Genomic DNA, 27,357 nt, shown 5'->3' with positions numbered 1-27,357 from the left:
TCTCTCTCTTTCTCTCTTTCCTTCTTTCCTTTCTTTTTTCCTTTCTTTCTTTCTGTTAAATTGAAATTGTGACAAAACCATAAATCCTTAAAGTATTTTGGCTAGTGGCAACGCTGAAAATATTCGCATTTGAAGCACATTTTATTTGTGCTTCCCTTCTAGTGCTTTTTGCTTTATATTGTAGTAACATATCTCATCCACTAAATACTCATACTGAGAACTAAGACTGAAGTCATCTTTGAGTAGCAGGCGCTTGCTGCTTAGCCACTCTATATATCAAATATATGAAAACCTTTTATGTTAGAATCACTTAAAATCCCGTTTTGACTTTATACACTGCATTTGCCAGACATCAACTGTACAAATACAGATTTAACTTCTGTTTTACCATCCACTCCAAAAAATAAATACTTGGAATACACGAGTTGGAAATGTTCCACGTAAAAGAAGGAATCTTTCGGAATTTATATTTTTATTTTTTTAATCTACTATATCTTCACTTGGTGTGTATAGGTGTGGGATACAGAGTAAAAGAAAAACGGCTTAGTTGAATAAGCCTTTATTCAGGTGAATAAAGTATGGATTCTCTCTAGGTAATGCTGAGTTTATACATATATTTTTTAAAGATTTATCAAATTATGGAATTAGCCTCTCTCAAGGAAATCTCTAGCAAGAAAATAGAAGTTCTATAGAGTATATTTGTCCTCCCTTAGTCTTACTGATTTTGTTGTTACCTTCTTAACAGGGTGGTTCTCAAAAGGATTAAACGATAAAAATCTTTTTACATACTCCCTGAAAGACAGAATACAGTATCATTCTATAAAGCCTCACTAATTTGACTTTCTTCTATTAAGAAATTATGAAAATTGCTGTTGGATAAAACATAGATAACATCGAAAGATAATACTGATTATACTACATAGCTTCTAATAGATCTCAATAACTATTTTTTGGCTCTAAATACTATTGTACAAAAGATAGTTTCTGAGCAAATAATAATGCAAACAATATGTAAAAAAGCAATTTTCCAACTTAAACTGCTTTCAAGTACTGACTGGCTTGCCTGCCTCTCTAGGAGACAGGTGCTTTGATAAGCTAATTACATGTTATTTATCTCTATTAAAAAGAGGGCTAAATCTAGGCTGGGCTTTGCTAACGTAGTTGCCATGAAAAAATAATAGTACTGTATACTATTCTGTTCACTATTATACTGAGCATTCTTTCTCTAAGAACACTTACCCAATTCTTTTCACCGAATGTTAATCCAGATCAAGAAGATTTTAATTGTACAGAGTACTTTTATTCCTGCTGATTCTTTTGAAATCAGTCTTACCTATGTAAATTTTTGCCTTTAGCACTCTGTATTAAATTCAGATCACATTCCCGGGTTTAATTTAAATGTGAAAGCTACTTAATTCAACAAATATTCTAATATTTCCTAATATGAAATACTAAGTCTCAACATGTTACGGTTGTTAAACATTGGTAATATTATTGGTAAGTTTAGGAAAAGAGGGGTAATTCTTAATTCTTTTACAGCAGCTTTCAAAATTTATCTGCATTTCCTAGATAAGTATTTCCAGAGAAGCACAAAAAAAGTTTTTATCTTATTTTCTTCTCCATTTTAGTTTCACTTTTAAGTCATTGGCACTGTTTTAGCTTGGATGTGAAAACCTTAAAAAAAGAAAAACAAGTTTAGACCTTTGTATGTGTGTCGATTTTTTGATATAAAGAAATAATCTGTGGTTTCAAACACTTGTCTTTTAATATGTATTTCTGTATGTGTTGTGTTTGTATTTATTGTAAGTCAGTCCAGACAGCTATGTTCAACTGCAGCTTTCTTTTCTCTTTTCAACACTTCATAATCTTCTGTTTCCTCTTGAATGCTGTTAAGAATTCTGAGAAGAAAAAATTCTTAGAGGCATGTTTACAATTCTTTCATATTGTATACAGAAATTAACTTCTCATTAGCCAAGTACTGGGCAACAATCAGTGCTGAAGTATGGTGGGGTTGGTGCAACAGTTAAAGAACACCAGTGCTTTGACCAACTTCAAAGAATGAAACGAGGAAGAAAAATGTGATGCAAGAGTGCCCTGCTAATATAAATATTACCAAAATGGGTGATTTGGGAGTGTAAAACAATCTAGGAAGAGTGAGGCTTTCTGAGGAATGCCTGATTGTGTTAAAAAGTGTGAAACTATAAAACCATCAAGTCTTTAATCAATTGTGTTCCTCCTCTAAAAAAATATTAGCAAAAGAGACTTGGTCAGCTTGGTGTCTTAACTAGAGAGCTAGACAAGCTTAAACTTAGAGTTTAGCTATTTATTCGGCACTATCTTGGAAGGAGAGAAATTATGTTACTGTACTTAGAAAAATACTGCTAAAGAGCATTGACTCCCCTTTGTTTGGTATTTTGATACAGATCTTCTAGTCCCTGGAAAGGATTAAGTTCTGTAAATTAATAAAAATTGTTGTAGTTCATAAAATCATCTAGTAGAGGTGTAATAATTAAGAGCATAAACTCATAGAGTGTGACAGGAAGGGATTTGAAGTTTGGCTCCACTATTTAATAGCTGCCTACCCCTGACCAAGTTTTTAATCTCCTGGTTCTTCAATTTACTCATCTGCAAAATGAGGTTTAATAATAGAACCTATGTCAGAGAGATGCTTTTAGGATTACATAAGGTAAACCAAGTATCTAGCACATACTAAGTGTTCAAAAAATGTTAGCTGGTGGTGGTAGTAGTAATCATAGTTGTAGTCGAAGTTGTAGTAGAAGGAGGAGGGGGGAGTTGTAGTCTGACAAACCTTTGTCAGTTGCTAAAAATTTGATATGATCTAGGTACATTGACAAAACTGAAATTTTGTTTCTGCAAACCTAGGGACTAGACTACAGAATATGGTGACCAGCCTTAGATGGCCACTCCTTAAGACATCTTTGTCTCTTCACTCATTGGCTTCAGTAAGGGAAATTGTCACTTCTTGACCCAATCCACAGAGAGAAAAACATTCTGACATATATAAGAAGCAACAAGTCAGAAAAAGAAATTTTCTTCATGAAAAATAAATCTCCAGGAATCCTAAAATTAAATGCCGAAACCTTAAGGGTTATATGCAAAGGTATTTGCCTGGAGAATGGGGAGATGGGTCTTCATGAGCAATGAGGAAACTGACATTTTTTATACAAAATTTAGTTTGTGAAGCTAATTTGTATAGGATTAGGTACACTATATTTTTTTAAGCAAATGAAATCTATTTCAAAGCCAATGACAAATAGATGCATACACTACAACTCTCAAATAGATAAAATTAAGTTTAGAGTACATATAAAAGAAATGGCTTGAAATTCAGGATAGAAGGAATTTTATTAGACTAGTCTAATCTCTTGTTTTTCAAGTGAGACTAAGACTTGAAATTGCAGAATGGTGAGAGCTGTGGTCCCCAAATCCTGCTACAAGGACTGTCAGTCTGAACTGTGATAAAAATTTCTCCAATCCCAGAAAAATAGGACTATTGCAAACCAATCTTTCTTGGGAAGAACGATTCTTTATTCTGTGAATATATCTTACTTTTTTCCTATTAAAATGCTCCTCCCGTCATTTTTTTTTAAATGAAAGGATGCTAACAGTAATTTGTTTTAAATCTCATGTTTTCTTGATAGAAAAAAGTCTGTCCATCTTCCATTTTTTTCAGATCTAGCTAGTTCCCCAAATCAAAGAGTCTGGAATCTCTAGTAAAGAACAAAACATGAGTTTACCCAATAAAAAAATAAAGGAGAAAAAGTTTGGAAAAGCAAAAACAAAAATACCTATCCTAACTATAAATGCAAATTAAAACAACATACTTTTTTGTCAGGAGTGCAGTGAAATTGGCACTTATACCTACTAATAGGAATGTGAAATAACATATCTGAAGGTCAATTTGGCAATAGATTTTAAAATTATTAAATTGCATGTACAGTAGTCCCCTCTTATCTGCAGTTCCATTTTCTGTGATGTCAGTTACCCATATGGTCGACCACGGCCCAAAAATATTAAATGGAAAATTTCTCTCCTAATTGGCTGCGTGACTTTTCCACTCAGAATTGAATGTTTAGATAAATGTGTAATTGACTTAGCTTTTCAATGGATAGTGGTTACCATAGCTAATACCCTTAGACATAACCTTAAGGTGTAAAGGCAAGCAATTTAAATAATTCCTTTAAGGCCGTCCTCCTTGTCATTTTTTTCTCATATATAACATATTTTCCCTCTTCCCTCTGTGTCAAAATTTGAATGTCTTTTCCTTTGATTATTCTCTGCTTTACCTTCCCCTCCTGTCTTTTAACTTATGAAGATACAGAATTAAAGTACATTTTAAAGTATACTTGTAATGACTGTAAAGTATTGTAATAGTTATGATTAAAGTGTTGATTCACTGTTTCTACTTGTTAAAATAGATTAATCAAACCTATTGTGTTATTATGAAATTAAATAGCTTGCTATTTGTAATTGGTTTGCCATTGTGCCCACCCGGTACCCCACCTTCCTACCAAGATACCACAGTAATGCTGTGATAACAACTGTTATATTTGAATTTTTTTTCTAACTGCAACAATGCTAGGAAATCTTTCTAGTTTACCTAGCACTTTCTATGTCCAAAGTCCTATACGACTAATCATATTATTTCATAAGACCTAGTTTTCTATATTTCAAGTGTAGTAGTACTAAGAATAGCATGGAATAGATTTTTCATTTCTATAATCTTAATTTTTTGGTCTGAACAAGTCACTCCATCCTCAGTCTTGACTAGAGACCTATGTAAATGCATTCCCCTCTCCAGCCAGATTCTTGCTCCCAAAGCCTTTCTAGAGAGAAATTTTACAGCTATCACAGTACAGTTCTACAACACAAATACACAAAAGCATGATTGTATGAAAATGATAGATTGGAGGGGTGCGTACAAAAAAAAAAAAACCTCTTCCATTTACAAAGGATTTACTTCACAGTGTTTTAAAAGAATGTGTTTTCTTCAGTTCATTCCAAATGATTTGAACTTTTCAGAAATACATCTTCTAGGTAAATAAAATTATCTTTTTTTCCCCTTTGTCTGACCTAGATGAGAATATCCTAATGCTGCACCTCACAACTAGTAGTTTGTTTGCCTCCATTATAACAGCACCACCTCAGACTGTGGAAGAAGTGACTCCAGGAAGGAGAACAGGAGCTACCCTCATCACAGCCACATCATTCCACTGCAGTTATTTCCCATCTCTAAAGTGGGGAAGCAAATATGTCCCTTATTCTATATAAAAGAGAAAATGATAATGCAGATGACTTAACACCATTTACTTTATGTAAGGAAGAAAATGATAAGGATGACAAGTTCGAAGATGCTTATGAAATTATCCCTGTGGCAACAACGATGAATCTACTATCCTCTCTGGAAGAATGCACAACTGGATTGTATTTATTTCTAAATAACAGATTCTCAGATGCCATAAATCTCATTCATCCATGGTCGAAAAACAGCATATACCATGCCCTCATTTATGGTATCCTTATGGTTGTCAAGGCCATCTTAACTTTTGATCCACAGGATATACAGATTGGAATGACTGCTGCAAAGGAAGCTTTGAAAACCTGTAACAGTTTCCGAAGAAAAGCTAGGATAACAAGTTTTTCTCGTGTGGTGGGTAAACAGGGAATAAAAGCTGTCAAAGAAGAAGAATTGCATGCAGAAATCTGCTATGCTGAGTGTTTGATCTTGAAATCCACTATAACATTTATACAGGAGGAGAATATACTTGGTTTTCTTAAAAGTGGGATCAACATTGGGTTAAGTTACCAAATATATAAAGACTGTCAACAAGTGTTAACACAGATACCTAGCAACCAAAGCAAAACCTACAGACACCTGGTTGGAGGAATAAAATTTGGACTTGGAGCATTCAATTTGATATTATCACTTGTGCCACCAAAGATACTTAAATTACTCAATATTGTTGGATATTATGGTAATAGAGAGGTAGGCTTAGCTTTGCTTTATGAGAGTGCATCTAAATTGCATATAAATAATATCTTAAGTATTTTGACTCTACTCTTTTATTACAATTATATCAATGTAGCTTTTGGTATTGAAAAGGGTCACAATTCTACTATAGAAGATCTCTTCCTGTTCTACCTCCAGAAATTTCCAAAGTGTGTCATACTTAAATTTTTCCATGCACGTTTTAGTATGCTGAAAGGAAATTTTGAAAATGCACAGTTAATATTAGAAGAGTGCATTTTTCTTCAGAATGAATGGAAGCAGAGTCATCACCTCTGTTACTGGGAACTCATGTGGTGCCACATTTTTTTGCAGGATTGGAAGCACGCTTACTACTATGCCGATCTGCTCTCACGAAACAGCAGGTGGTCCAAAGCAATATATTCATACAGTAAAGCTGTACTACTGGCTTTGCTTCCTTCTGGTTTTGCGAAATCAGTAAGTGAGGACATGAACTCTCTCTTCCTAAAAGTAGATAGCTTTAAAATCAAACTGTTAGGAACTTCTGTGCCAGTAGAAAAGTTTGTTGCTGAGAAGGGTCAGCGCTATGGTACTACTACAGGCTGGTTTATAGCACAGCCCATTCTGGAATTCATTTATGCCTGGAGTGGTTTCCGAGTCATGAGCAAAAAACTACACCTTATTTCATGCTGGCTATCAATAATTGACAAAGGAGAAGAATTTTTACAAGAAAATCCAAATAAAGAGTATGCCACAGATGACATAACCTTGCTACATTTACTAAAAGGTCTGTGCCTGAAACACTTAGGCAAATATTCAGCGGCTGAACAGTACTTTAATCGTGTCATTCAAAAGGAGAAATTGTTAAAGTATGACCACTATTTGGTGCCATATACTTACTATGAACTGGGAATTCTATACTATCTGAAAGGAGATTATGCCAGTGCAACAAAAAACCTAGACAACATAAAAAACTACAAAGATTATTCAATGGAAGGTCGATTACAGTTTAGGGCTCACATAGCCCTTGAACACATAGCTAAAGAAAAGTGATTTAGACACAAAGTGTGGTTTTGTTCATTATGAGTGAAGTATCTACAGTCAGCAAGGTAATTGACAGGTAGAAAAATCATTTCTTTGTGGAAGAAATCCAAGAAGAGGCAGCTGCTAAGACTCTGACCAGTAACATGTAAGAAATGAATTACTTTTCTCCTTCCTTCTCCATACCTATGAAATGGAATGTCTTAGACTGGCAAATGGAGTGATGCACATTATTGAAAAAGGCAAATGATGTACATTGTAAAATATAGTCTCAAATAGTTATGACTTCATCAATCATATTGGAGAACATTTTCAAAAACTCAAAAAATATTTTTTAACATCTCACTAGATAATGTATACAACTGATAAATAAAATAGGAAAGGTAACTATACTAGGAATCCCAATGCCCTGTAAATGTTTTTATTTAATCGTTAAAGAAAAAGACTTTAAAGTCTTTCTGACTTTTCAAAATAATGATGCACTGAATAGCATAGACTCAATGGTTTTGCTCATACACAGTAATTTTTATTGGCTTTTTATACCAGAGAAGATAATTTCCCCTGTGTGTTCAGTAGCATATTTTACCTTTTTTCATTAGGAAGCTCAAATGTGTGTCTATAATTTGCCACAAGATAGAGAAGAAAGAGCACCCCCCCACACACACACATACCCATACCCTTTGAAGATAATTGGAGGAAGCCAAGAGGATAAATGCAGTGGGTAGAAAAAAAAAAAGACAAGACTAGGTAGGCTGTTGGAGGGAGAGTTTAGTAACCCTGTAGCCTTCCCTTAAACTGCCCTCTCAAGTGTAATTCCTATTAAGACCAGCTTTCAGTATAATTAAACCACTTCCATCTATCCTGTTGCCATTGTTAATAGGCTAATCAGAGTAAACGGCAACTGTAGGAATGGGGTTTGGTATTGTTTTCTCCGCCTAAGGGATAAAAATCAGTCACTAGTTTCTAGACTATTAACTGGCTGGATGTATCCTTCTTTCAGTCACCCTTGGAAACAGCAGTCGGGAAAGTTTGCTTTGCCTAAACAAATGAGTAAAACACATCATCATAATGCTTCTGACCTAAGGAAGCAGTATAGATACATTTCTGGAATGTATCTCTGCTTTCCAGATTCAGAGTCTCTGAGAAATAACTCCCACCCTTTTGCGTGTTGACCTTTCTATTCTATGTCTTTTGCTTCCAACCCTCGGTTACAGAATGTCTAAATAGGGTGCAATATAATTAAGTTTTCATCTACTAATATGCGAAATCCCATTCCAGTCCTGCTTCCAGAAAATACAACTAGGTCCCTTAATTCAGAATTTCGGTCATTCCCACATTCTTTGGTTACCCATATTATAGGTGGTCTCTTCGTGCAAATGAATCACAGATTCAATCAAATTCATTTTATTTCACATTTAGGGTGAATGTATAAGAGCTTGGAGGAGGTACCTCACTGTTGCCTCCCTGTACCATAATAAACACAGTGCTATTGAAACATTTTTTATTCCATGAAGAAATTTTCTTATCTAATTTGGTAAATATAATAACTATTTGGAGGCCCAATATCTTGAAAAAATGAGGAGGAACAGGGGATTATGAATGAAGAAAAAAGAGAACTTCTTTTAAAGACAGCATCAAAGTTCTTCTTAGCATGCCCTTGTTCCCATTGATCACTAAAGCCTGTTGATTTTTGCTTTGAAAGATTTGTCGAACCCACTGTTCTCTCCCTTTATCATTTCCATTGCTATCAGCTTAGGCTAGGACTTAATTTCTTGTCTGGAACACTGCAATAGGTTTTAGGAACTCAGTAGTGAACATCTTTTTTTGTTCCAGGACAATTCCAGGGAAAAATAAAAATGGTTAACTCCACTTTATTTTTTCCAAATCAAAATAAAATCTATTGTAAAATCTATATTCTTATCATTGAGATTGATTACCTCTTTGAATAAGAAGACTTCAATGGAAAAAAAAATGGCACTGATTTTTATCCATAAAGATATCTGGATATGTATGAGAGGCAATGACACAGAAGCAGTTTTCTAAACTTTCACACATTATATTTGTTTAGTGTGTTAGAGTTCACAAAGTCTGTTCAAAGCATTTTCATCCTAAGAAAACAATCCTATCTTCACTCCACTGCTAGGGAACAGGAAGAGGCTGTGAAATCTCTCTGGGCCGGGCTGGGGAAGGCAGATAACCAATCAATTTGGAGATACTGCCTCCCTAAAACTAGATTTCCATTTGGAAAGTGTTTCTGGAAAAATTTCCCCCCTAATACCACTGCTTTGTTGAGTAGAGAGGCTACATTTTAAAGTTTCATGCTATATATACTCTATACTTCCTTATTTTCCCCACATCCAATTTGTATCCTTTCTAACACACCAACTTAATCATTCATTCCATCATTCTCTTTAGTCTATTTATTCACTCATAAAATGAGTTAATGTTTGAAAGTTCTTAGAATAATGCTTGGCACATATTAGGTGCTATATAACAGATTAAGAAATAAAAATTCAATTCAAATTGGGTACCTACTATATATCAAGCAATGCTCAAGAAGTAAGGTATATGGGAGGAAATAAAACAGATATGATCCCTTCCCTTTGAGGGTTTACAGAACTTACTAAGTGAAAATTTAGTGTGTGTCTTAGTCATGAAAATTTAGAGCTGACGTTATCTTGGGTCATCTAATCCCACATTTTCACTGATAGAATAAGAAAACCGAAATTTAAGAAGGCAAATGACTTCCAAAGTCATAAAGCTGGTAGGAGCAGTGAGTGGTGTGCAGGAACCATGTTATACTAGCTCAAGAGAGCCCATTGTTAAATATACATAAATTTTTAGAGCCAGTTGTTAAATTATTGGTACCTTTAAATCATCCAGGGTAGGAATATTTATACCATAGAAATCAGCAAATAGTATAAATCAAGTTTTCTCTTTTCAGGAAAACCGGTTTACCCGGACACCAGATTTAACCGAATTGAAACTTAGGTTGCTATAACTCGCTGCCCACTGGTTTCACTCTGACCCACACCTTCTTTGACAATGTTCTGTATCCCACACAGAATTTTTTGAGGGTGGTTCACATTGCCTATAAATCAATTCAAGACCTACCTCTTTAAAGGCTTTCTAAGAACGCTTTCCCCAACACTTCCCATTTACTACTACCTCCAAGTAGAATGATAGCTTACTTGTTTCCAAGTACAAGGAGACGTTATCAATTACCCAAAGACATTTTTTAAATCGTTTTGAATTCCTAGTTCCTAATAGAAAGTGTAGCATGTACAAGTATGCAATATTTGCTTGATGAATAAACATGGATATAAAAAATGGATGCTTATATTCAGTTCTATTTGTTAAATAAATGAAAAAGCCAGAACATTAAAAAAAAATCTTAGGTCTATGGCCATGCTACCCTGAACAAACCCAATTCTGTCTGATCTTGGAAGCTAAGCAGGGTCAGGCCTGGTTAGTACTTGGATGGGAGACCACCTAGGAAGACTAGGTGCTGTAGGCGTAAAAAATAAAAAAATAAGGGATTGTAAGCTGACCAAGGTCCTTGCAATCTGTGAGGTCAACTAAGGGTCTCTTGTCTTAAAAAAAAATCTTAGACCAAAATGACTGGAGTTATTTTTTTCTGACCTTACCTTGTATAAAAAAAAAACCAAAACAGTAAATTACCACCACCCCCACTTCATTTTTTTATCTACTGTTAAGACATAACACAGTGAATTAAAATTTTTGATAGTTTAGCCAGGGCAGACCGGGTTTAGTTTTGTACCATGATGAAGAAAGGTGAACATTATAAGACTTTTGACAGTTTTTAAACTTAAGATTTTCTTCGGATCATTTAAGAAAATTTTCTTTAAAAAAAAATTCTTACTAAAATTAAACTAAATGTACTCCAAAATATAAAATAAGCAATTTTGGTATTGGCAGAGGAAGGGATTAAAATTGTGTGTGTAAAGGTCTGAGGGGGTGGCAGACTTTAGGAAGTAGATGGAGAGGTACTGGGGAGACAGAAAAGTAGAGACTGTGAGAGAAAGGACACCAACTGGTGTGAGGCATCCACAGGGGTCCAAGGGTATGGGGTTGACCAACAAAAGCAAGTGGCACTATTTCCACTCGGTAAGGACCGGCTACAGGAGAGGGCCTTTCTGAGAACTTGTATTAGGGAATGAGCGGGGCTCAGTCTATTAGAAGTAAGTGATTCTCATCAGTAGATGCTGGAAATAAGCCTTTAGCTTAGAAGACTAAAAGGAGAGGGGAAAGAAGGGAGGGAAATTGCCTTTTTCATCAATTAAGTTAAACTTGAGGCTAGCTTCTACTTGTAGACTATGCGCGCACGCGCACATACACACACAAAGGCCAAAGTCTTATTGTGAAGTATAGATAGAAGGCTTAACATGCAAATAACTAGTTGGTTGCAAAATGGTTGTAACTCTTTTGAACTGGATTTTTATGAGGTCAACGGTTTCCCTTCACTCGGGTATTTATATTAGGTCTTCGTAGATTTACAGAGACCTTTAACTGGCAAAATCTAATTTAATCTGATAAAGCCACATTAATATAATCAGCCAATCATTCAATGAGTGAAGGTTGTGGGAAAGATTATTTGAAATGATGACAATAATAAACAATATAGTACTTCGAGGATTATATGGAACTTAAATCTCAAGTAGTAAGGGAAAAGCTGGTTAATTTTCGATGTTTTCTACATCGTGGTTTGATAGTTCGCTAATTCAGTTTTTCTAAAGCATTCTTGGTGTTCACATTTGCGGGAACTCAACAATTACCAGCTTGTACCATTTTTTAGGATGACAGTCAAAAAAAATTCTGGACCACGCCAGGAGCCCAGTAAGTACGCGAACAGAATTCTGTGCTGGAAGCGAGTCTTTTGCACTTTTCCACTTGGGGTGGGGTCGTTTATAGTCTTTGGCTAGATGGAGTTCAACCCAACCTTGTGCTTTTCTTTCTAGCTTCTGCACCTCCTGCAGGGGTGTACCAAGGGCACAGCCCAAAGGAGCAGGCATCTTAATTGCCTTACACAAGCCAAACAAGAAATGCTTGGCTCTGTCGCTCTTCTCCAAGGCACTTTCACTTCAAACTTCCAGGGCTTTAGGATTTACCTAGAGGGTTCACGTGCTTTGAATCCATGGCAAAAGTGGAATTCCATTTCGACCTTCAACGAGGAGCTGACACGAGCATTTTCCTCTTAAAAAGTTTTTTTAAAATGTCCATTGTGGCAGTGAAGAGGGGTGGCTCTAGCGAACAATCAGGCTTATTTCTATTATTACACAAAAATGTCAACCCCTGCCAGCACCCTGCACCCCGCCTTTAACACTCCAGGTCCCGCGACTCTCAGACCTCCCGGTTTGACTGAGGTCAATGACTACAAAACAAGAATTCTGGGAGAAGGAAGTGATGACATGGCGCAAAGCATGCTGGACCGAGGCGGGCTCCGCCCCAGAGACTCCTTCCTCACAACGTGGTTGCGGAGTGCGGGTCGCTGCTAGGAGTTTTAACTGGTATTTTTTTTTCGTTTGTCAGGATTAAGCGTTAAGTACCACTTGGTCTGAGCACGGCTCTAAGTATCATGCAGCTGCAGGCTAGGCCAGGAAATCTGAGCTCTCGAGCCACAGTTGCTGCATCTTCGTTTATGCATCTTCAAAACAAACATTAAGAGGAAACCGTCACAAATCTGGGGCCTCTGCCTAGCGGCCTCCAGGGGAGACGTGGAGCCAAAGAGCGGGTGGGTGATTAGCAGAGTTTTCATTTTCAGTTTTGGCTAAAAGTGGTGTAGAATGAGCTCCTTTGATCCAAGGAGTGTGGGGTTAAAGAGTTTTATGCATCTGCAGAGTTCAAAGCCAGCGAGAAGGCGATCTGGAATGGGATTGGGGTGGAATAGAAGTGTGCCAGATGAGTTATCCCAGAATGGGCCCCGCGGCGACGTGGTGTCCCCTTAGCTTTCAGGCTGAATAGTAAATACTGTATTAACTATTTTCCTGATATGGAAACTTGAGGCAAATCACAGATGTTCTTTACTTCTAGGATAGAGATTAGGGCTAAGACGTTTGCTTGGGTGGAACGTCTATATTAACCGAACCGGTGGTTGTTTTAGATCTAGCCAGCTGGCCGCCATGAATGAATGGATGAAGAAAGGCCCCTTAGAATGGAAAAATTACACTTACAAAGAAGTCAGAGTGACAGCGAGTGAGAAGGAGTATAAAGGATGGGTTTTAACCACAGACCCAGTTTCTGCCAAGTGAGTAATGGGTCCTGCTTCCCATAAATCATGACATACCTTTGTGCTACCTCTATGTTATACCCAAACTCAGAAAACAGATAATGAAAGGCTAATTATTCCCATGTAAGAATTGTATTGCCTTTGAATCTAACTGCAGCTCAAACTATGGATAACCTTGTCAAACCAGCCACGTTTGTATAAATGAGACACTTAATGACATTTTTATTGGAAAATTTCAAAATACACAAACGTAAAGAGAATGGCATAACAAACATCATCCTTATCCTTCCACGTATTTTAAAGCCAATTACAGATATATAATTTTGTTTATAAATACTTCAGTATCTTTTAGTAGATATGGCCTCTTTAATAAATGTAAACAATATAATATGTAACAAAAGTAATAATTTTAATATTAGCAAAATCCTAGTCTGAGTTCGGATTTGCCTGATGGTCTCAAATTATGTTTTTATATTGGTTTATTATTTTTTTGATCTGTCTCTTAAGTATCTTAATCTATAACTCTGAATTTTCTCTTTAGCGTTCCATGTCACTTATTTGTTGAAGAAATGGAGTCATTTGTCTTATAGAATCGAACACAATCTGGATTTAGCTTATTGTATTATCATGGTGTAGTTTATAACATGTATTTCCAATAAACTGGTACTCATATATCTAGAGGTTTGATTAGGATCGGATTTATGCAAGACTACTTTAAAGGTGGTGGTACACATACAGAAACACTTCTATTTTGAAATGGTTTTAGTTTTTCAGAAAATTTGTAAAAAAAAAGTAGAGTACCCATATAACCAGCTTCCCCTAATGCTAGCATCCTACATAACCATGACACATTTGTCAAAACAAACTATTTATATTAACTGTTAATCATTTGGATTTTACCAGTTTTTCCACTAATGGTCTATTTTTCTTCCTGGATCCAATCTAGGATCCCACATTACATTTAATCATCATGTCTCCTTAGTCTCCTCCAATCTATGACAGTTTTTCAGTCTTTCCTTGTTTTTCATGACCTTGACACTTTTGAAGAGTACTGGGGAGGTATTCTGTAGAATGTCTCTCAATTTGGGTTTTTGATGTTTTCTCATTAACAGACTGGGTTTTTGGGAAGAGGACCACAGAAGTGAAATTATCGTTACATCACATTGCATATCATATATCATTTTTCATATCATATTTAGGATTTTTGCATTTGTATTCATGAATTAGCTTGTCGTTTTATTTTTTAATCCTGTCCTCTGCTTTTGGTATCAAGGTTATATTAACTTCATTAAATTAGTTAAGGCATAAGTTCCTTTTTATAGTCTCTAGAAGAATTTGGTTAGATTAGAAATGTTTGATTCTTGAAAATTTTATAGAACTTGTTTAAGTTGTCTGAACCTTTTTCCCCCCTTTGTGGGAAGTTCATAAACTCGTTATTCGATTTTTATTTCAAGATTATAGGACTATTTATATTCTGTTTTTTGAGTTAGAAATTTATATTTTCTAGGAAGTTTTCAGTTTTAAGTTCAAAATTATTGGCATAAATTCATTAATATTTTATGTTGTTGGATCTTTTCTGCCTTATTCCTAATATTGTTTATATGTGCCTTCTTTCTCTTGTTATTAATCTTGCTGAGTTTTATAAATTTTATATTTTTTTTTCAAAGACTCAATTTTTGGCTTTGATGATCCTCTTATTGACTCTTGTTTTCTATTTTATTAATTTTGTTCTTATTTTCTTTGGTCCACTTTTTTTTAAGAGGAGTTATTCAGTTGTTTTTTTAACTCTAAAAGTTAAATCTGTATGCTGTCTTTTCAGTACACATTTAAGGCATTTATAACTCTAATGCTTTAACTGCATCTCACAATGATTAGCTTTAGGCTGAACAAAAATTTTGGATGTGTAGGAACCTCAATGAATGCTTACTGCATGAATGACAACATTAGGTGGTGATAGGATTAATTTTAAACAGGGAAGAGCATTCCCTATTATTCCAGTGACCTGTCAGGGTTGATGATGCCTCTCATTCCATTGCTTCTTCCATAGTTTTATGGGCCTTTAGGTTTTTCTTTTGCAAATCTGCTCTGAACTTACTTTTCCTCCAAAGTATCGTCCTCGTGAACTTCCTTGAAGATGGAAGCATGTCTGTGACCGGAATTATGGGACATGCTGTCCATACTGTTGAAACTGTGAATGAAGGGAACCATAGGGTACGAGAGAAGCTGATGCATTTGTTCACATCTGGAGACTGCAAGGCATACAGCGCTGAGGATCTGGAAGAGAGAAAGAACAGCCTGAAGAAATGGCTTGAGAAAAACCACATCCCCATCACTGAACAAGGAGATTCACAAAGGACTCTGTGTGTGGCTGGGGTCTTAACTATAGACCCACCATATGGTCCAGAAAATTGCAGCAGTTCTAATGAGATTATTCTGTCCCGTGTTCAGGATCTTATTCAAGGACATCTTGCAGCTTCCCAATGAGAGGCCAAGAATAATGGATGCACTGAAATGAGACTTCATTTTTTTGTTTTGTTTTTGTTTTGAATGTCAAGTCCATCATATAGGTCTTTTAAGGCACACAAGTATGTGTGTGTAAATTTTAATTCTTTGTTTTGGTAAAATCAGAGATGTGGATTATGAGAGCTAATAAGTGAATTGGGGCAAGAATAGCATCACATGCAACAAAATTAGCAGAGGGACATCATAACTATAAAAGTCTTTTCTTTGATGGGGCCACACCTCCATTTTTGTTAGGCAAGAAATGTTTTTGGAAAAAATGTAAGATGTTAAATTCAATATAAAATGTTAAGTCCTGTGTGTGTCTGTTTTAAAATATTTATCTTTTTTTTTTTTTTTTGTATAATGATGAAATAGTTTTTGAATCAGAATATTTGCTTTTTTGTTTGAAACTTGGAAGTTTTGACTTGGTAAAATCTTAACATGTAAGCCTTGTAACTCTCAAAGCCTTTAAAGTGAGCACCAGCTTATATTTGAAGAAAAAGGTAAATGTGACAGATATTCTGCTGCTGAACTCAACCCCAATTCCTTTTCCTAGTGGAGTCAGCCCTGGTGTCAGGCTCATGGTGCTTTCTGCTCTTAGTCTTCACTGAGGGGTTGGGCCTCACTGAGGAGAGAGAATACAAAGTGTGTTTCACTCCACCTGACCCTTGGAAGTGAGTCAGGGGCCAGGACTCAATACAGAGCTTTCTGGCCTAGAAAGGCATCTCAGATTATTAGTTGGAGGGTGGGGGTTCTTTTCAGGGGCATATCTAGAATGACCCTAACATTCCCATATTAGAACTCTTGAGTCCCTGACTCCCTAGGAAAGGGATCAGCAAAATATGGGCCCTTGGGACAAATCTAGCCTGCTGCCTCCATTTGTTCAAGTTTTACTGGAACACAGCCATCTCCACTAGTTTACATTTTATCTTTGGCTGCTTCTGAGCCATAACGGCAGAGTTGAGTATTGTGATGGAAACTGTCTGGCTTATATTTAAGAAAAATATGGCCCTTCCCTCACAACTTTAACATTCCATGATCCTATAAGTGAAATTTAGTGCACAGCCTTTCTCTTTGTGACTAAGACTCTCCCACTCAAACCCTGGAATGTCTTCGGAAAGCAAATAGGGGAAGGGGAATAAGAACAAATTAAATTTTGCTTGGAAAAAATTCTGAGAAAATGAGGCCTTGGGAAGAGATCAGCCATGTAGTAAATTATCCACAGCATCATTCAGGGTTAGTCCTTGGCCTAGTGACAGGTGCATTGGTGTTGGTAGATTTATTTGCTGTCCAACTAATGAGCTGAGGACAGACACTGTTTCTTGGCAACTGAGTCCTCTCTGATAGTTTAAACAATTTACCTGAGTGCTGAAGAGGGTAAATGATCTGGCTGTGCCAAGGAAAACTACCTGCTTTAGGTAGAGTTGCCCCAGCCAATTCCTCAGCTAAGATTCTCCCCCAGGAGTTTAACTCACTGGTTTCAGATCCCTTCTGTGGTTCCAGATGCCCAGAGGGAGATTCCTTCTCAAAGTTGGCTCTGTGCACTGCCAGCTGGAGGCACTGCCAGCTGGAGGCGGCAGCCAGGGCAGTCTTTGAACACGTTGGGTATCAAGAATACTTTTCAAAACAAAGGTGGTTACGACTTTCATTGAGTAGTTTTTGATCCCCGTGGAGCAGTCTCCAGCCTTTGCATTGATTTCTTGCTATCTCATTGTTCAACTGATTTCCTAAATCTCTCCACTTTCTCCTAAAGATGTTATGGCTGAAATAGGTTTTTCCATGAATTAAGTTTCTAAAAAAATTATTAGTGAAAAATTAAAAAAACATTCACAATCATTTTATTTGATGAGAACTGATGGAAATTTCAAGATGCTTTTTGAAAGTACGTTCTAGAATGCTCACATCAGGGGTAAAGATGACTTTAATTCATAATTAAATTTTGGGAGTAATCAGAGTAGTGAAGGACTATAATGACATATACTTAATTGCTTCTACTGCCAAATACTACTGCCAATTGATTTTTTAAAAACCACTTATTGAGGTATTAACATACAAAAGGCTGCACATATTTAATGTATACGACTTGAGTTTGGAGGTAAGTATACATCTGTGAAACCATCACTACATATGCCATGAACATATCCATCACCTCCAAAAGTCTTCTCCTGCCTTTATTATTATACAATTGGTTTTTATTCTTCAAACAATATTACATTAAAGTACTTTTATTAAAAAATTATTCTAGTACCTATACATGCTTTTTACTTTTGTATATTTCTTTAATCCTTTAATTTTTTTTACATATTTGTAATCAATATATATAGTTTTAAATTTTTATTTCTGTAGTTCTCATAATTTAAATATTTAGGAAAATATCCTATTGTGTTGATGAACTACAACTTATTAAAACAGTTCCCTAAATTTTGACATTTGTTCTTCCTTTTTGCTATCATAGATTGTTACAAAGAATATCTTCAGGAATACATCTTTATTGCTGTTAATCAGACTATTTAAATGCCTAGAAATGAAAGTACTGTCAGTATGAACATGTGTAGGTTTTTCCTTGTACTTTAAATGGTTTGTGCTGCTTTACATTGACAAGAGCAATAAATATATATACAAATTTCATCAGACACTTAGAGTATTAACAATTTATTTTTGCTAGTGAACAAAATAGTGTTTTAAAGTTGTTTAATCTCTATTTCTTTATCAATAGGCATTTCTCCATGTGTTTATTTCCAGTATGGGAACTGTTTGATTCATATCTTTTTAAAAAATCTTAAATTTTCAAGAAATTATTTTTTCTCATTATCTTGTTATATCTGTTTTTTTGTTTCTAATTTTTAGTCAAAGGGATCTATATGTTAATAGACACTGTCATTATAGCATACTGCTTTTCTACTGCTTTTAACTTTTGACATGTTATATATACAGAAAATTTGCAAGAACAGAACAGATAATTCTCATATATTCTTCCTCCAGCAAATATTAACATTTTACCACATTTGCATTTTCTGTGTATATCAGTGTGTGTTCATTTTTTTCCCTGAACTGTTTGAGAGTAAATCATGGACACAATGAAAAAATTAGTACATTCTCTCAAATGACCATAGTACAGTCATCAAAATAAGGAAATTAATGTTGATACAGTACTGTGATTTAATACAGACCTTATTCAAATTTCACCTATTATCTCAATGTCCTTTATAGCAAAAAAAAAAAAAATTTTTTTCTTGGCTCATAAATTGCATTCAATTGTCATGTCCCTTTAGTTTCCTTTAATCTGGACTAGTTCCTCAGTCTTTCTTTGACTTATATAACATCGCATTTTTGAATACAGGAAAGTTATTTTGTGGAATAACCTTCAATTTGGGTTTGTCTGATTTTTTTTTTACAATTCAATTCAGTATGCATTTTTGGGGTAGGAACACCCTGGAAATGACAGTGTGTTCTTTTCAGTACATCATATCAGGAGGCACATGATGTTAATTTGTCCCATTTCTGGTGATGTAAACTGTGATCACTTGGTTAAGGTGGTGTCTGTCAGGTTTCTCCACTGTAAAGTTGCTATTTTTCTTTTTGCAATTAAAGATATCTTCATACATATTTTTAAAAAGAGCTTTCCTGAGGTGTTATTAACATCATAAAATTCTCATTCAGTGATTTTTAGTAAATTTAGAGTTGTGCAGCCTTCATCACAATCCATTTGAAATATTTCCATCATCCCACAAGATCCCTTATCGCATTTGCAGTCAATTCCCATTCCCACCCTCAGGCCCAGGCAACCATTAATCCACTTCCTGTATCTATAGATTTGAATTTTCCGTACATTTCATATAAATGGAATCATACAATATGTGGTCTTTGTGTCTGGCTTCTTTTACTTAGCATGTTTTTAAAGTTCATCCATGTTGTAGCATGTATCAGTGGTTCCTTTTTATTACTGAATAATACCCTATTATGAATATACTACATTTTGTTTATTCATTCATCAGTTGGATATTTGGATTGTTTCCAGTTTTTGGCTATTATGAATAATGCTGCTGTGAACATTTGTGACAAGTCTTTGTGCGGACATATACTTTCGTCTCTTAGGTGAAAAACCTAGGAGTGGAATTGTCAAATCATGACAAATTTGTTTAACTTTTTAAGAAACTAGAAAACTATTTTCCAATATGGCTGCGCCAGTTTACATTCCATCAGCAATATATGAGGGTTTCGATTTCTCTGCATCCTTACCAGCACTCGTTATTGTGTGGTTCCAGAGGTTATGAAGTGGTATCTCATCTTGGTTTTAATTTGCATTTCTGTAATGAGTAATGATGTTGTGCATTTTTTATATGCTTGTTGAGTCATTTGTATATATCTTTAATGAAATGTTTACTCAAAGACTGCACATTTTAAAAATTGAGTCTTCTTCAGTTATAAGAATTCTTTATGTATTCTATTTACAAGTGCTTTGATATGATTTGCAAATATTTTCTCCCAGTCTGTTGTCTTATATTTTCTTAATGATGTTTTTGAACTGCATAAGTTTAAAAAATGATTAATTGTAATTTAACAAAAAAATTCTTTTATGGATAAATTCTTTTATGTTTTGTTTTAGCTAAGAACTCATTTCCTAACCCAAGGTCACAAAGATTTTCTATTTTAAAAGTTTTAATTAGCTCTTAAACTTAGGTTTATGTTCCATTTTGAGTTAATTTTTGCGTGTGGTATGGGTTAGGGGTCTAAATTCATTTTTTTGCATGAGGATATCCACTTATCTCAGTACTATTTGAAAAGACTTTTCTTTCTTCATTGAATGCCTTGGCACTTTTGTTGAAAATCAGTTGATCATAAGTTTTAGGAATTTATTCCTGGGCTTACAGTTGTGTTCTATTAATCTATATGTCTATCCTTATGTTAGTAACATATTGTATTAATTACTATAGCTTTACAGTAAAATTTAATATTTATACATAAAAGCCCTCTAACTTTTTTTCTTATAAAAGATTGTTTGACAACTCTAGCTCCTCTGCATTTCCATATAAATTTTGGACGAGGCTGACAATTTCTGGAAAAAAAAAAAAAGCCTATGAGATTTTGATAGGGTTTGTGTTGAATGTATAGATCAACTTGAGGAGAGCTGTCATCTTAATGTATATAGAAATAGTTGGTTTTTTATATTGATCTTGTATCCCATAGCCTTGCTGAATTCATTTTTCATATACTCACATTTGAGTTTTTTTTTCTTTTACTTAACATTAACTGAATACATTTTGAAGAAGGAGAAGGCCATAAATTTATTCTCTACAGCTTCTTCTTTGGTAATGTGCAGAAGTTGCTCACAAGGTTTACAGAAGCAGACCTAATTTTTGAACAAGATGAGAGTCTTAAAAAGCAGAATTAAGATATTTGATGGAAGCCGTTAATACCCTTCCTTTTAATTTCAACATCCAGTTATCCAGTCTTTTTAGAATCTTCAGAGGCTCTTGCAGGGGGTAAATTATATTTCTGACTGAATTTATTCAAGTAGACTTTATTTCCTTATTCTGTTTTTCTTGTGTTCTTGTTTATCTTAGTATCTTGAGTTCCTAGAGCGACTGGCACATAGCACCTGTTTAAAGTAAGTTGGTTATATTGAGGTATTTCTGCAACCCCAATATGGGTCTCAAATTAGACATGTAGCACACATTACTTAAAAACTGGACAATCGGCCTCCTTGTTAATTAGATTGCATGCTTCAATTAATGCAGTCTTAGCCATGGTTAATGTAGAAAAAGATGGTATAAAGATTTATGGGCTAGAAATAATGGGGACAGCTGGAGTTTAAATGGGACAGTGCACAGGTAAATTTCAGCGACAGAAAGGCAGCAATAACATAGACATCTATAATTACGGATTGTTTTGTGCTGAGTCCATAATCAGTGGATTAGTTTCCTCATATGGGATGGGAGGTATAGCATGGCCTCTAATTTGTAAACACATCTGTCTTCTAAAGAACATAACACACCTTTGACATTCAATCTGGTAATCTTACTAATAATCAAGTGCTAAAACATTTTTTTCTAGTTCAAAACTATAGAAGAGATACTAAGCCTACAAATTATAGTTCCTAATGAGGCTTCATGTTAAATTTAAACATTTTATAGTCATATACCTATAAAAGTATATCCCTCCCCCCCTTTTTTTTAACCCTACTTGTGTTTTAGCATATTGGCTAAAGTCTACTATGTTGAACTCTGTTAACACAAAGATAAAGTAAGGGTGGTGGTGGTGGTTGATGGGGGTAGTGTGTGTGTGTGTGTGTGTGTGTGTGTGTGTGTGTGTGTGTGTGTTTTAAACATCTTAATATATGCCTAAGTGTTAGAACTTGAGTTTCAAGTGAAAAGTGTTAGCAGTGTTAGCAGTATTAGCGTCACAGACGAGTCATATCTTCAGAAGGCATGTTTTAACTTATTTTCACATTTTCAAAATAAGTGATTTTTTTTAAAAAAGAAAATTTAATGATAGGACATGTTTTTAATGTAAAGATATCTCTACCCATCTGTGCATGGCTTTTCCCATTTGTACATATAATTCTTAAGCACTCTGAATTTTTGATAACATGATGTACTCATAAGCTGTTATACACACCGTACATGTTTATTAGAGTTGCTTTGGCAGAGATTTTGCTTTCGTTAGTTGAAATGTTATTGACATTTTCAGAGATAACTATGGGCATAATTTATATTTGACTAGTAACTAGTTGCTAGACTTTATATGGGTTTAAGCTCATTTTGTTTAAACAGGTTTTCTCTGCCTTGGCACTACTGGCATTTTTGACTGGATAAATTTTTGTTGGGGGTTATCTTGTACATCCCTGGCTTCTAATCACTAGATGTCAGGAGAACACTTCCCTCCTCCCCCTCCCCTGCCCTGCAGTTGTGACAACATCTCCAGATGTTGCCAAAGGTATGGAGAACAACATGCCCCCAGCTGAGAAGCACTGGTTTAAAACAAACAAAAACTAAACCAAACAAAAGCTACACTTTCTTCTAGGAGGAAACTTCTATATAGTCTTTCACATAATAAAGTCCTATGTTTGTTATAGTTAACCAGACTCTATAGACAAATATTCTTATTTGAAAGAATAACAGGCACTTTTGTTAATAATACATTTGAAACCCAAGGATGGAATGAGGTAAAACTTATTAAAAGGCGACTCTTAGGAAGTAAATAAATCTTTTTGGCTAAGTTATCCTGTCTTTAATTTCTGTAGGAAAAAGCAGTCATGGATAATCTCTTCTTTATAAAATAAATTCATTCAACATGGAAGGAAAATTAACTCCTTCAGGCTATTTTCAGTAAAACATAGGTTGGAGGAGGTAGCAGTAATTGTATTTTCTGCATAAGGAATTAAAAAATCCTCTTGCTTAAAATGCTTCTGTTGAAAATTTTTATTATATGCTACTATACCATATTTAGCAATATTATGTTCATAATATGTCAGGGTAAGCATCCTAAACACTGATTCTCATTGTTGGTAGTTATGGGATTGGGCTGAATTTCCAAGGCTACCCCTTAGAATCTGCTTTTTTCAAACAAATCCCTCATACTGGCTTTGGTTGCCATTTGTTTCCTAAAAAGTTGAAATAAAGGTAAAAAAAAACCCAAACATACAAAACCTAGTCAACTGATTCTAAGCAGTCCTCCTCATATCTCACTGGGGCAGTGTGTTCTGGCTTATTTATTCAATTAGCTGGGTTAGAACTGACTTAGGAGTAGACCCGGGGCTGGCCCAAATCAGGCAAAGATGGGGCAAAGAGGCGAAACTGTCCGTAGGAGCAAGTTCATGTTTGGCTTGCTATCCGGCATCTTTATGAAACACTGATTCCACTCATTCCTGATGGTTCCTAAATGGGTCATGAGTGATTCTCCAAAAGAACTCTTCTGCTCTTTGATGGAATAAATGATTAAACTATCTAAGATTTTAAATAATTAGTGACTGGCTGCAAATCTTATTTAAGATGAATGAATCTCTTTGATATATTATTTTGGGGGTGATAACTTAGAAATATCAAGAAAAAATCTCTCCATGTTAATGACTCATCGTTATTAACTTTTACACAGTCATTACATAGTTTTACATTTGTGAGAGTTTAAAGACATAGAAGAAGCCTGTCACTCTGGAACAGTGTGAACCTATTGCTCTGACAAATTGTATTAGCTGTTTCTGTTATTTCTACCTGAGGCACTCTGTACTGTGAGCACTCAAATATTAACTGACACAGATTTATGATCAAGATCTAACTTCTGAAAACAATAGCTCACGTTGTATTAACTAACTGGCTAAACATTTTAAGCAAACTTTCCCCTTGCATCTGGGGGGAAAAAAGCACTAGGAAAATTATGCTTAGTTTTAGCATGATTTAGGAGGAAAGAGCCGGCCTATCTGCGTAGGCTTGTTCAAGCAAAATAATGACAGTGCAAGCATATTCTGCCTCCAGGAATCCATTACTTATTGTGGCAACTGGAGGACACCTACAAGACCCCCTCAGAGTGTGAAGCCCAAGCTCATGAGCTCTCAGCCTAGTGAGTGAGAGAACACAACTCAGAATGTGGCCCCCATAGAGCGGCCTGGGCTACATCTGAAAACCACACCCTTGGTCCTAATTTGCTTACATATACTGTATTTTAATTTTATAAAGTACTTTCACAACATCTTATTTTATAATAACCTCTTAGGGACATATTCGAACCATTGCCTAGAAAGAAAAAAAGAACATTTACCATATGCCTACAAATCCACAGGCTGAGTGCTTCAATATATTACTGAACTTGTTCAGATAAGAGAACGGGAGGACAAAGACCAAAGTTCATTACTTGTCAGGGAGTTTGAGTTGCAATATTTAGATAAGAACTCAAGTCGGAAGAAGACAAAGCTAATGCTTTGTCAACCTATGACCACTTCTGTAAGAATGTTTAGTTCTAATTTCCTGAGAACTTCCCAATTAGACATAGTACAAAATAGTAGTGCAGACTAATTTTGTAGAGAGTACTTTATTAATATTGTTTCCTATCTAGATTCCAGTAAAAGTAAAACAGATACTTAAGAAAACATTTACAGAGTTTTCCACAAAATTAACATTAAATGCTGACCATCTTTTTGGGGCTTAGAAATCCAATTTCATCTTGAAATACTCTACTACATTTTGATCTTTAATCACAAAGGAGTAATCTTGTTTCGTTTCTTATTTTACAATTTTAATGATGAGCTTAAGTTTTAGTTTTTAGGGTGAGGATTTTCTTATTCTGTGTCTTCAGTCAAGGCATCTCAACCTTTTTCACATTCTGGCACATCTATGAAATGATAGGATTTGTGCATCTGTATGTGGCTGCAAGTAACCAGCCAAAGAATGCCTTCCCTGAGGGGAGAATTTTTCAGCACTCCTCTGAATGGAAAGTTTTGTTGTTACTAGCTCTGAGCTGTAGGTCTACTTGGGCAGATGGCTCTAGCTAGGGCAGCATGAGCTCCACGATAGCACCGAGAGTCAAAACTGGTTTAAAAAAACTTTTTTAGAGAGTTAGTGCAGTTTTCTCTTTCATTTCTCCTAAATGTACCAGCCTAATCACTTCTGTATTATGAGCCTTGTTTCAATAGCAAGTCAGGACTTGGATATCGTATATGCTATGCATATGTGCTTTTTACTTAAAGTGATGACACGAATTAATGCCTTTTAAAAATACTGCTTAGAATCTAAGATCTTCAAATGCACTAAAGCTTAAATACACCTGACGACCATTTCGGACAGTGTGCTTGGTTCATGGAAACTTAACTAAAATAACACCTTAAAAAGTGAACACCTTTCACTGATGTGGTTTTTCATTAGTTTGAATTCTTTCTATAATTATGAAACCTGTAGTGACTCTCTGCCTGAGGACTAGACAAACATAAAAATATTTTACCATTTAGATCTTTGGGATTTTTCCTGGCCATACTGATAAATGTCCAGGTAAAATATAAATGTATTCACATTTTTTTCAAAATGCTATTAGTACCTCATTAACCTAAGTGGTGGCTGAAAATAAGCATTCTCATTGAAGGTATTTTTACGGCTGTAAATCTGATACTAGCATGGCAACCCTTTCTACCTCAACTATGCCAACTCTGTTCTGAGAACACCATTAAAATTCCCCTTCGGGTAGTGTGAAATGTGGCCATTAGATCTGGGTGAGCTAGTCTAATAAGGAGAGTAAAGATTTCTACATGGAAAATCTAAAGGAGAATGAAGACACCCAGACCATTCTGCTTTCGAGAATAAGAGTGTTATGGATAAAACCAGCTCTTTTGATAACAAATAAGAGCTCATTAATTTTTTTTAAGCTTACCTTGAATGAGTAAAAATAAAAATCCCTCACAAATGAAGTTTACTCTGTAGCCAATAGCCTAAAATGAAATATTAACTTTTCTTGCTCACATGATTCTTTTTATCCTTTTCTGTTCTGACTTCTCTCAGTTGAGCCTGTATGACAGAAAAAACAATCAGTATTTCTCCTCATGCCCCTATATTGCCCCAGTAAAAAGCAGGAAAAAAAAATAATACATAGATTAAAACAGAAATGTATTAAACATTCCCTTTTGTGTTATCACGTGAATTTCATTCATTCCTGGACAGTCACAGGGAAAAAGACAGGCAAGCTGGTTTTTAAACTGTCTCCCATGACACTCCAAATTGTGCTGGGAGTGCCCACTGCTTTGTTAGAAATACTTTGTCTGGCAAACTGCCCGAAGGGTATGCAGTGCTGACTCAGCAGTGAGCGCCCTGGGCTCCTTCACCGGGCCAGCCCAGCACAGAGCTTTAGTTCGAGGTAGAGGTGCTGCTGTTATTTCCCAGGTGAACAAAAGCAGGTGATTAGCAAGCACTCTTCTAAAATTGGTCTTTATTGTGTGGTGACAAGTTTCACAATCATGCTGATGATCCGGGATCCTCGAGGACATGTACACAGATCCATACATGGGTTTTTTATTTTATCCTGGAGGAGCTGATCAAGTTCACAACGAAGTTCCTTTACTAATTCAGCCACCTAAAATGAAAGTTGCAATGTAAGCAGTAGGTGGACCAACAGAAGAAAGGTTATTAAAGGAAATGCCCCAGCTATTATTATCCTTAATCTAGATTTCTGGTATTAATTTTAACTCCATTGGGAGGGCAGGAAACTAAATGCATTTTCATTCTTAAAGTGCATCTAAAATTTTTCTTAATGCAACTATAGGAACATTGACTCAGCTCTGTAATATACTAAATGATGTCCATTATATAAAGGTTCCTGTATCATATCTCACTTAAAGAAAAGATTAAAGCTGGAAGAATGGCTTTATGTAGCATTTTCCATAGTAAAGCTTGGTCAACTTTTATAGTTTGTTCTAAGAGGAGAAGCAGCAAAATGGAGAATTAAAAATGGTAGATATTAAACAAACCAAAAAATCTCTTCAGCTTTGGGGTACATTTTATACTCTTGTGGGGAGAAACGGTTGCACATTTTTTATGGCACTTTGTTTATGCTGATGTTGTGGCACTGCAGATGTCTTCACAACATCTGTTCTGCCTCTCCC

The 27,357-nt window shown here is 35.3% G+C and overlaps 3 protein-coding genes and 1 pseudogene across 10 annotated transcripts in view; 3 read left to right on the top strand and 1 right to left on the bottom strand.

Moving 5' to 3' along the window:
• Positions 1-8,942, top strand: part of LOC120621755 (tetratricopeptide repeat protein 39B-like) — a 9,622-nt gene extending 680 nt beyond the window's left edge. For both annotated transcript variants that reach the window (XM_039887373.1, XM_039887372.1), the window contains exon 3: positions 5,099-8,942. In XM_039887373.1, the coding sequence (XP_039743307.1) occupies positions 5,273-7,042 (1,770 nt within the window). In that variant the 5' untranslated portion in view covers positions 5,099-5,272 and the 3' untranslated portion in view covers positions 7,043-8,942. The remainder of the gene's footprint in view (positions 1-5,098) is intronic.
• Positions 8,943-10,428: 1,486 nt separating this feature from the next.
• On the top strand, positions 10,429-10,547 carry LOC120622244 (uncharacterized; annotated as a pseudogene).
• Positions 10,548-12,452: 1,905 nt separating this feature from the next.
• On the top strand, positions 12,453-16,100 carry GEMIN6 (gem nuclear organelle associated protein 6). 2 transcript variants are annotated; one of them, XM_039887379.1, is made up of 3 exons: positions 12,453-12,558; positions 13,152-13,295; positions 15,386-16,100. In XM_039887379.1, the coding sequence occupies exons 2-3, from the start codon at positions 13,171-13,173 to the stop codon at positions 15,759-15,761; spliced, it is 501 nt and encodes a 166-aa protein (XP_039743313.1). In that variant the 5' UTR covers positions 12,453-12,558; positions 13,152-13,170; the 3' UTR covers positions 15,762-16,100. The 2 variants fall into 2 exon arrangements, with proteins under 2 accessions (XP_039743313.1, XP_039743312.1); XM_039887378.1 differs by having other exon boundaries at positions 12,489-12,782.
• An 8,684-nt stretch (positions 16,101-24,784) lies between these two features.
• Positions 24,785-27,357, bottom strand: part of DHX57 (DExH-box helicase 57) — a 49,447-nt gene continuing 46,874 nt past the window's right edge. For 5 of the 6 annotated variants that reach the window (XM_039887367.1, XM_039887368.1, XM_039887369.1 and 2 more), the window contains exon 24: positions 26,158-26,828. In XM_039887367.1, coding sequence (XP_039743301.1) covers positions 26,685-26,828 — 144 coding nt within the window. In that variant the 3' untranslated portion in view covers positions 26,158-26,684. Of the gene's footprint in view, positions 26,829-27,357 lie in introns of all 6 variants that reach the window. The other variant, XM_039887371.1, reaches the window with a different exon arrangement.

This window comes from Pteropus medius, unplaced genomic scaffold (assembly GCF_902729225.1).
Source record: "Pteropus medius unplaced genomic scaffold, Ma_sr-lr_union100, whole genome shotgun sequence".
Classification (NCBI taxonomy): domain Eukaryota; kingdom Metazoa; phylum Chordata; class Mammalia; order Chiroptera; family Pteropodidae; genus Pteropus; species Pteropus medius.
The sequence above is the reverse complement of the archived record's forward strand: the minus strand, read 5'-3'. Positions and strand labels throughout refer to the sequence as shown.

What these genes read in the sequence shown, in the direction of transcription:
- GEMIN6 (XM_039887379.1), top strand. Translation starts at nt 13,171, where the DNA reads ATGAATGAATGGATGAAGAAAGGCCCCTTAGAATGGAAAAATTACACT. An exon ending in ACAGACCCAGTTTCTGCCAA is followed by an intron (nt 13,296 to 15,385) that starts GTGAGTAATGGG and finishes TTTCCTCCAAAG; the next exon opens with TATCGTCCTCGTGAACTTCC.